At 36.4% G+C, this 10,898-nt stretch overlaps 1 protein-coding gene across 1 annotated transcript; it reads right to left on the reverse strand.

Annotated features, from left to right (window-relative positions):
* Positions 1-7,782: 7,782 nt before the first annotated feature.
* On the reverse strand, positions 7,783-8,379 carry LOC107952324 (uncharacterized protein Mb2253c-like). The gene has a single exon (XM_016887587.1). It carries the CDS (start codon positions 8,377-8,379, stop codon positions 7,783-7,785), a length of 597 nt encoding a protein of 198 aa, XP_016743076.1.
* Between the last annotated feature and the right edge of the window lie 2,519 nt (positions 8,380-10,898).

The following is a 10,898-nucleotide window of genomic DNA, read 5'->3' on the forward strand; positions in this document are numbered from 1 at the left end:
TGCCTAATGTATAAATATGGGCTAAGTGCCTTGTGTTCATCTTTTTGATGCCTAAATGATGAAATCAATTTATTTGTTTAATTAAGCTCAAGAGCAAAGGGGAAATAAATCCGATAAAGGGAAGGAAAAAGTGGTTGAATAGCTAGCGGAATCGTTCGACAACACCCGAGGTAAGTTCTTGAGTAAGAGAGCTTAAATTACGATGTGATTAAATCATGCTCTATGTGTGGCTATTGAGCCGAATGTGCAAGGACGATATGTGCCTTGTGTTTGAGTTTCGCAAATGAAAATGAAATATGAATGTGCCATGAATTATTGTTAGATGTGCATGATTAATTGAATGCTGTCCGGGCTAAGTCCCGAAGGCTTTGTGCTAAGTGAATATATCCGGACTAAGATCCGAAGGCATTTGTGCGAGATACAAATTCCGGGTTAAGCCCCGAAGGCCTTTGTGCGATATACTAAATCCGGGTTAAGTCCCGAAGGCATTCGTGTGAGTTATTAAATCCGGGTTATGTCCCGAAGGCATTGTGTGAGTTACTAAAACCGGGCTATGTCCCGAAGGCATTTGAACGAGGAGCTATATCCGGTTAAATCCCGAAGGTGCGTGATTTGGTAATGAATGAGCTTGCTGTAAAATTCCAGCGAATACTCGAAAAACATCCCAATATGGGGATATGTTACGTATGTGTTAAATTTAATTGAGCCCTTACAAATAAATGTTCGCTCAGTTGATAAACGAGCTACCGGCCTTCGGCTAAGTTAGTCTATTGTGTATGTACATAAGGGTTGTTAATGTTGTGAAGCAAGTTTGATATCGGACTCGGGATCTTGAAGTCGAAGTCGCCCACACTATCAAAGGCTCTTTTGGGTACTATTTTGGTTGAATTTTGATATGGCATGTATAGGACTACCCATTGTTGTTTTTCGAGTACTTTATGAAATGTATAAGTGTTCAGCCATGCGAAAATGGCTTGTAGAAGTGGAGTATGGCATTAGACCATTCGTGTTTATGAATGTATAGATGGTTTCATGATGTAACTATAGTTGGAATGGAAGTGTTGAGCAAATGATCAGCCATTGGAATGGCTAAATATGATCATATGTGGGCATATGTATGACAAGGCCCTAGTTGGTCCATGAAACCCCGAAAATAGGTAAGGTTTACTTTGAAAACAGAGGCTGACAGCAGCAGTGGTGTGGATTGGAAAATCACAAGAATTCGTAGGAGTGGAATTAAATAGTGAATAAATTATGTAATCGAACCTTGATGAATCTACTTTCATATGAAAGTAACGAAACAATCATATGAACAGTACAGTAAGAGATATCCGGGTTCTTGTGGAACAGGGCCAGAACAGTTTCTGGATTCCCTGTTCCGACTTTGGAAATTCACTATAAATTGACCAGAGATAATTAGGGGTCATACCATATATGTATGGATTCCTCTCTGAGTCTAGTTTCCATAGAAACAAACGGCATCAGTATTGAAGCTCTGTGCAGAGAGATATCCAAGTCGTAATGGGAAAAGGTCAGTGTAGTCGACCCCTGTAACATGGGAGACTTTGACTAATAAACTGTACTAATTGGCCCGACCAAAAATTCTAGAAAAAATACATAGGTGGGGACATGAGTCTAGTTTCAGGGAAAAATCACAAAACTGATTTTCGAGTTGTGAAACTCAAGATATGATTTTTGAAGCGACTAGTACTCAGACTGGGCAGTGTCTGGAAAAATTTTTCAAAGTTTGTTAACATCTCGTGTCCGACTCCGGTGTCGGTCTCGGTCTCGGGTTCGGGGTGTTACAGGTACCATTGGACACGAAATGTTCTTGAAGCTAAGCTATTAGAGCTTGAGAAAATACACACTAATGATAATGGTGCTGATATGTTGACGAAGGCCTTACCAAGAGGAAAGTTTGAAGCATATTGTTTGACCTCCGGTATGGAGGCATTCCCCACATAGTTGGAGGGGGAGATTTGTTGGGTATGGGTCCTACTATGTGGGAAACCCATATTTTCTGCCACAATGTTTTGCCTTCTTTGGTTTTTTCAAAAGCCAATTTTTTGGCCTTTTAACGTGGGAGTGGGCAGCATTTTTATTGAGAGAAAAATTCTCAATTTCATCCAGAGAAAGAGAATGAGATTGAAGCTCGTTGGAGAAAAAGAGAGAAGATAAAAATCAGTTTTTTTCAAGTTTGGTGCAGCAGTGATCAACTCTTCGATCGAAGGTTCATCCGTAGTTCGATTGAGCTGATTTTTGGACTGTAGCTAGACGATAAGGTGTTCTTGACTTTGTACGGTCGGATTTTTCATCCGAGTCTTGTAGCATCAAAAATACCCATTTTTCGCAGCTGTGTTTTTGGTGATATTCTCTCATTTTTCTCTCTTTTGCTAAAGATTACATATTGTTAGTCTTGTTGGAGTTGAATGCTTGTTGTAGGCTTGATATTGTGATATTGTAGTTGAATAAAAAATATCGATACTTTTCATTCTGGAGTAATTCTAACTTGTTTGAAAATGATTAAAATATATTTAAAAATATTTGACTCAATTGAAACCATTTCGACTTGATTTTTATGAAATTGCTGAACTTTACTTTTATATAAAAACACTTTAATTTGTTATATCAAAACATATTATCTAATAAGATTTAGTTTAACACAAATTAAAGTAATATGTCAATAAAAGCGTCACAATGATAGATTCCAAAATTGAAAGAAATCCTTATATTTAATTTTCTTAGCAAATTAAACAATTAAAAGAAAATCTTCACCCTTATATTTCTTGTTTCTTTTATCCTCTACTTTACAATTTCCTATTTCATCTTTTATCCCTTCTTGTGTGAGTCATCAGCCGGCTATTGGCTTGTATTCGTGGTTCTTAATTTAAAAACACGATGTTGTCATAACCGAGGTGCAGCGTTGCAATTTCCCATCACCTAATCCAATAAAATAGATCATTTGCAAATCCTTCTTACACGGTATCTCTAGCACATTACTTGCTCTACTCCAGCATCTTCCCCAACAACTATGTAATCTTAAATTTTGTCCACTTTAACTTATTTTTGTTTCCTTGGATTGTTTTGGATTTTTGGACTATTTTTAATTCCTGTTTTATTTTTATTTCTCATTTTGAACCGTTAAACGTTTTTTTTATAATACCAAACTTTTCTGCAAATGTTGAATTTCAAAATTAAATCGTGTTTCCAAAACTTTATTTAACTAAAAAAATTTACCCCAAAACTAAGTGATTTTAAAAGTGATCATCGGTAAAATTAATAAATTATTTTAAAACGAAGATTTCCTCAAATAAAATGAAGTTTTAATTATTTCACAGTTTTAAAATGAGTTCTAGATTTTTAAATGAACTTAACTAACACCTCCAGATTTAGTCATAATGTCTAAACCAGATTTAATGCGTTATATCTCTTTTTCTTGATCACCTACCTATGAAACTTCTTTTTGTTGAAAGATGCTTTTGCAAATCTTTTGATAATGTCCCATCTTTTGCATGGTGCCTCCAAACTTTTAAAAGTATTGCATCAAAATGGGGTGAGTTTATTGCTACAGACAGTAACATTTTAAATTGCAATTCTTTTACTAGAAGAATTTTCATGATTATCACGAAACATCTGAGTAGAATTCATGAAGAACTGGATCTCAAAGTCAGTGAATTTTTTTTTCAAAATTAGTGCCATTGAAACAGAATCAATGGTTATTTCTAACAAAATTAGGATGAAGATTACTCAGGGGATAATGAATCGCACAGTGTTCCATTCATGGAGGCAGAGATCATTAACAAAGATGTTAACCATGTTGGAGGAGAATTTGATATTTAATCCCTATACTTTAAAAGATAAAAATTCAATTCTCTTATTTTTTTAATTTAAAAAATCTCATTTAAATCATTATTATCGTTAGTAGTTTCTATTAAAAATTGTTAACTTAACATGTTTATTTTTCCTCAACCATATGACACATCACATGAGATTAACTTAATCAACATGCCAAATTGACAAATTTTGTCAAAAAATATTAAAGATTGAATTGATATTTTAAATCAAAACAATTGCAAGACTAAATTTTTAAGTATAGAGATTAAATCTAAATTTATGAAAGTGCGGGGACTAACGTCATATTTTAACCATTTATTGTATCATAAAATTCAAATTGACAATTTTTTTATTTCAACTTCATCGTTTTCCTTTGAGCCAGCTACTGGCTTTGTATAATGTGGGACTCGCGAGGTTTAAAATAATAGTTTTTTAGGGTCCGTTTGTTTGCCTGGAAAGTGTCTTCCTAGTTTTACAGTGTTTGGAAACTTGAAAACATTTTACAAAATGTAAAATTTTTTCCAAGACACGAGTAAAACGAATGGATTTTAGGGAAAATGTCTTACTGATTTTATTTCTATAAAATATTTTCGATCTCCTTCTTCATCCAGGTAAAAGTCCTTCTCCTTCTTCCGTTTTTCATCTTCTTATTATATCTCTTCCCTTTTTCCTTAGTTTGTGGCATATCTTCTCTTCTTAGGAAAATTACACACTGCTGTTTCATTTCCTCTCTTTCTCTCTTTCTCAAGCAAATCTCATTCCTGTCCGCAGGGTCTTGGCTTAAGGTATGGCATCTTCTTTAAGTTCATTTAAAGCTCTTTTTTTCCTTCTTGTTCTTTACTTTCCACATTTTAACCAATTTTATGCTTGACAATTTATGCCTTTCTTTGTTTCTTTATTTTTAATTTTTTCTGGGTTTTGGATTAATTTTATGCCTTTCGGTTATACAAGTTGAAGTGAATTACAAGTATCTTTTGTTTGTGATGATGTTTACAACTATAATGCTATTCCCATAGTAGCAACATCATTCCTGAACAGCATATTTCAATGGTGTTTATGGTTAGTCTATTTGGTTTGCTTTGAAATGAGTAAAAATAGAGATAAAAGTATAAGTTGTGATGATACCAATTTAGGTAGGATTCATGTATCTAGAGAGAGGGTTGCTTAATTTAACTCGCAACTATAAAGTCACCTATTCTTGTTATTTATTTATTTATTTTTATCAATTATTATTTATAACAAGTACTTTTTTTTTGCAGTTATGTTTTGATGTGCATTCATTTCTTACAGCAACGTAGACCTACTATCCTTCCATGCTTGCAGGTGAGTATGCTTTTTGCTTCCTATATCAATTTTTGTTTTTAATTAGTATTTGGATTTTGCCCTACCTTTGCTACAACATTGTTGGTAGAAATTTTCTTCTTCTAAATAGTAAAGGTTACATGATAACCTATTTTCTTATATGCCATTTTTGGTTTTATTCAGTTATTGTTTATTACTATTTTTTTACATGCCTTGTCTAGTAGGCTCTGAAATTTGGCTGTATATTTTAAGGATAAAGGATCAATAAATTGTGTGTTTACTAGTACCTTGTATTACTTTGGTATGGTAGAAAGAATTGGGTGATATATTGAAAGGGTGGCACACTTAAGAAAGAGAGTTATATAATGAATGGAAAAATCTTTCGCTGAAAGAAAATGACATTTTATTATGGGTTTTGATCTTTCACTGGTTAGGAGCTACAGTCATTTTTTACCTGCCTGGTTTGTGTGTGATTGTTGGTTCTGTTCCCTATGAGCAATTGTATGGTCAGTATTTATATGAAGTTAGTTTCATGTCACACATATCATGGTCTTTATTCCTTTGCATGAAACATTTCTTGAGAATTTATTTTTTGCAAAATTACCACGACTAGATGTTTTTGGGTTAGTCATTCAGATTTTTCATTTACTAATTCTCTTTCAGGGAATGGAGACAACCTTCTCTGTCATTGTGGATGATGTTGAGTGTGCTTACTTTGATAAAGTTGAAACCTTTTTCGGGTTTTCAACTCAAAACCACCTTTGGTTTCAAAGCGCCCTTTGCAGGTTTTCGCCTTGGCCTCTCTATTTTCTTCTTCTTCTTTTTTTAAAAGGTCTCAAAGCACCCTTTGCGGGTTTTCCCCTTGGCCTCTCCCTTTTTAGGTGAAATACTTCTTAACGGAATCTGAATTCACAAGATTGGACAAGTTTTTACCATCCATCTTGACTAGAATCAATGCTCCTCAGGAAAACGCTTTTTTTACCACATAAGGTCAATTTCTAGTTTGGTATCCATTTCCCTATTAAATCCTTTTGTATGGGAAGGATCTTTTTCAATACCAGATCTCCCTCATGGAATTCTCTCGGGTGAACCTTTTTGTCATAAGCTCACATCATCGTTTTTGGTACATCTGGCCATGACGAATAACCTTTAGCCTTTTTTTTTCAATCAAATTCAGCTGATCGCATTGAGATGGATCCATTCCGCTTCATCCAACTTCAACTCTAACAAAACTCTGAGGGAAGGAATTTCAAATTCAATGGGTAAAACCGCCTCCGTTCCATAAATCAGTGAGAAAGGCGTTGCCCCGATAAAGGTCCTGATAGACGTTCGATAAGCATAGAGGGCAAATGGTAACTTCTCATGCCAATCTCTATAAGTTCCAGTCATTTTTCTCACAATCTTCTTGATGTTCTTATTGGCTGTCTCCACTGCGCCATTCATATTTGGACGATATGGTGACGAGTTGTGGTGCTTGATCTTGAATTGACTACAGACCTCTGCTATCGTATTATTGTTCAAGTTCAAGGCATTGTCAGAGATGATCCTTTCTGGCATTCCATACCGGTATATAATTTCCTTTTTCAGGAATTTGCTGACTGCTAACTTTGTAACATTGGCATATGAAGCGGCTTCTACCCACTTGGTAAAGTAGTCAATGACCACAAAGATGAATCGATGCTCATTTGAAGCTTTTGGCAAGATCAGCCCAATAACATCTATGCCCCACATAGAGAAGGGCATGGAGAAGTCATAACATGCAGAGACGAATGAGGTTCATGAATTTTATCTCCATAAATTTGGCACTTATAGCATTTCTTGGCGTAATTGATACAGTTTCCTTCCATGGTGGACCAATGATATCCGAATCTCTTAATTTGCCTGGCCATTGTGAAGCCGTTGGCATGTGTTCTGCAGACACCTTCATGGACTTCTTCCAAGATTTTCTTAGCCTCGATAGCGTCTACATATCTTAGTAGCACTTGATCCTTTCTTCTTTTATATAGTATCACTCCATCTAAAACATAGTCACTAGCCAGTCTTCTCAGCGTCCTTTTACCGTTTTCAGTTGCTTAGTCAAGGTACTCACGATTCAATCAAATGATATTGAGCATGTTTCCCATATCTTCTCGATCGATTTCTGTGGATTCTGTTTTAGTAGAAGATTCTATTCATGAGGAGCGATTCGCGTTCTTTCAATAGTAGTTATCTCTCCCCTTCATCTGGAAGGAAGAGGAAATCGACCCCCAGCAATTGGTCATCATTCCTGGCCGGCTGGCCGAGGTCGAGTTCCTCCCTTATTGAGAATCTATATGGCTTTGTTCGTCTCTATTATTTATTTTTCAATAGCCAAAAACTTGAGTTTCAAGTCTGCGAGAGGTCAATGTACTAGGGCTCATGCCCAAATAGGGGCTTTCTTTTCTCTTGCATGCGCCTTCGTTACTCATTCATTCAAATCAAAGGAAGCTCCATCGGTAAAAGGGATAGGGATGGCGCATTGGCTTGGTTGGCGGCTGGCGAGCTTAGCTTAGATAAAAGGTTTATATCGTGGTACCAAGGTTGGTCGTACTTTTTTTCTTCTTTTTTGATGTTGCAACAGTGATCCGGAGTCCCATAGATACTCATCCGAATAGGTTTCAACTCCTCTTATTTATTTACTTTAACCATTGAAGCCAAGGTAGCCAAAGCATCAGCCATTTGATTTTCGTCTCGTGGAAGATAGCAGAAGGTGATGTCATCAAACTCTTCAATTAGCTCCAGAACCAGCCTTCGATAATTAATCAACTTGAGGTCTCTCGTCTCCCACTTACCTTTGAGTTGATAGATCACTAGTGCAGAATCCCCATATACCTCTAACACTTTGATCTTACGCTCTATGACTTCACGGATACCTATGGTGCATGCTTCGTATTCTACCATATTGTTCGTGTAATCAAAATCCAATTTACTAGTGAAGGGATAATGATCTCTATTTGGGGATACCAGGGCTGCTCCAATTCCGTTACCCACAGCATTTGAGGCATTACCTTCTTGAGAGTCTTCTTCAGTAGTTACAACATACATTAAATCTTCATTCGGGAAATTAAAGTTAAAAGGCTCGTAATCCTCTAAAGCTCTTTTGGCCAGAAAATCTACTATTGCGCTCCCTTTTATAGCTTTTTTATTCACATGGACTATATCAAATTCGGATAGCAGGATTTGCCATCGGGTCATCCTTCCATTCAAAGGAGTCGACTCTATCATGTACTTTAGAGAATCCAGTTTTGAGATGAGCCAAGTTGTGTGGTACAGCATGTATTATCTCAATCTTCGGGTTGTCCAGATCAAGGAGCAACATAACTTGTCGATTGGCGAATACCTTGTCTCACATTCAATGAATTTCCTACTGAGATAGTATATTGCTTTTTCTTTTCTTTCTGACTTATCATGTTGACTAAGCACGTATCTCATAGAATTCCCGAATACTGTCAAGTACAAAATCAGTGGCCTATCCGGGCTAGGTGGCATCAGTACTGGGGTATTGGATAGATAATGTTTGACTTTGTTAAAAGTATTCTGGCACTCCTCATCCCAAACGACTGGATTGTGTTTCTTAAGAAGACGGAATATAGGGTTGCATTTCTCATTTAGTTGTGAAATGAACCGTGCGATGTAATTTAGTCTTCCTAGGAAACCTCGAACTTCTTTTTTAGTGCATGGCTAAGGCAATTCTTGTATAGCCTTTACTTTATCTCGGTCAATTTCGATCCTCTTTTCACTGGCTACAAATCCTAGCAGTTTTCCCGACCTAGACTCGAAAGTACATTTTGTTGGATTGAGCTTCAGCTGGAATTTTTTGAATCTCAAGAACAACTTCCTCAAGACTTGTGCGTGTTCTTTCTCTGTTCGGGATTTTGAAATTATGTCATCAATATAAACTTCGATTTCCTTGTGCATCATGTCATGAAACAAGGTTACCATAGCCCTTTAGTATGTTGCTCCCGTATTTTTCAGTCCAAATGGCATCACTTTATAGTAGAATGTTCTCCACATGGTTACAAAGGTGGTCTTTTCCACATCTTCAGGATGCATCTTTATCTGGTTGTATCCCTAGAAACCATCCATGAAGAAGAACAGTGAATAACCCGTTGTGTTGTCCACCAAAGTGTCGATTTTTGGCAATAAGAAATTGTCTTTCAAACTGGCCTTGTTCAAGTCCCTATAGTCTACACACATTCGTACTTTTTCATATTTTTTAGGGACAGCAACAATATTGGCTACCCATTCTGAGTATTTAACCACTTTCAAGAAACAAGCATCAAATTGTTTCCTGACCTCTTCTTTTATTTTCAGCAAGACATCAGGCCTCATTCTTCGGAGCTTTTGTTGGACTGGTTTGCACTCTTTCTTTATGGGGAGTCGGTGTACCACGATATCAGTGTTTAGCCCAGGCTTGTCTTGATATGACCATACAAAAACATCTCTAAACTCTTGGAGTAATTCAATGAGGTCATGTTTTGTCTCCGCAGTGATGCAAGCTCCGATCTTCACATCTTTATCCTCTCCTAAACTCACAATTTCTACTGACTCCTTCTAAGGTAGGATTTGTTTCTTATCTTTTTCTACTATCCTCAACAAATCAGGAGATGGATCACAAACTAAATTGTCTTCAAAGCCCTAAGAATCATCCATACACTTATCTTGCTCAAAAGGAGACTCTGAGTTATTAGGATCGTCACTCATATCATTGATATCTGGGGACCTGTTATAAAGGCGAAGGAAAGATCCAAAGAATGAAAGAATTTAAGAATAATCATTTACATGGTATGCTTATGAATGAAGAATAAAAGAATATTTGAGAGAACATCCAAAGGACAAAATAATAAAAAAATAAATATCTGTATAGTGTAATTATGAATGGAAAGAATATTTGCTCAAAATGATAGCAAAGATGCATTTTATTGAAATAATAATTTTGAACATAAACCTATTTCACAAAAAGAATTCTTATTACTCCTAGGCCTAGAGCAATAAGTGTGTTTTGAACATTACTCTATGTTATTTCTAAAGACTATAGGAATCTCTTCTGCAGTCCAATTGTTCAGAACGCTTCAAGGCTCATAAGGGCGAATGCCCAACAAATTCTCTCCTCTAGTCCTTTTTTCGTATGTGGCGTTGATGTCTAAATTTTCCAGCGTTCCTTCTATGGCTTCTTTTCTTGGTGTCCCCCACTCAAGGTGAATGATTCCTCCTAACACAAAATTCTTCGATATATGGGGGAAGATCATTGGTTCCCATTTGATCTCCTCCCCATTCAACCATGTTTTCCTTCTTTCTTGCTTCTTTTTTAGCTCTTTTTTTCTTTGTCTCACGTTCGGCTTGAATCCTAAGCCAAAACAGTCTTGTTTGTCCTTCATCATTGGCACCTTAACCTTTCCTTGGAGGTATTTCCTAAATCCTCTTCCTGGTAAGACCCCCTTTCCGACAATCAACTGCAAGTCCATTCTTGTAGTCCTAGATAGCTTTGGCATTGGGATCCTATTCCATTCGGTAACGAATGTCTCATTCACAAATTCCAAAGACCGAAAGGAGTATTTGGTTTTTTCATCATTTACCTCTATATATGGAGCATCACTGGTCACTGCTGCAATGATGTCTTCTTCAGCATTTACTGTTACCAATTTCAACTTTTGGTGCAACGATGAAGGCACCACCCCTGCTGAATGTATCCACCAATAGACAGTTATATAAAGGCTTGATATCCATTACCAGGAAGTACACCT

Source organism: Gossypium hirsutum, chromosome A02 (assembly GCF_007990345.1).
Source record: "Gossypium hirsutum isolate 1008001.06 chromosome A02, Gossypium_hirsutum_v2.1, whole genome shotgun sequence".
Taxonomy (NCBI): domain Eukaryota; kingdom Viridiplantae; phylum Streptophyta; class Magnoliopsida; order Malvales; family Malvaceae; genus Gossypium; species Gossypium hirsutum.

Coding starts and splice junctions, on each gene's coding strand:
- LOC107952324 (XM_016887587.1), bottom strand. CDS start 8,379: ATGATAGAGTCGACTCCTTTGAATGGAAGGATGACCCGATGGCAAATC.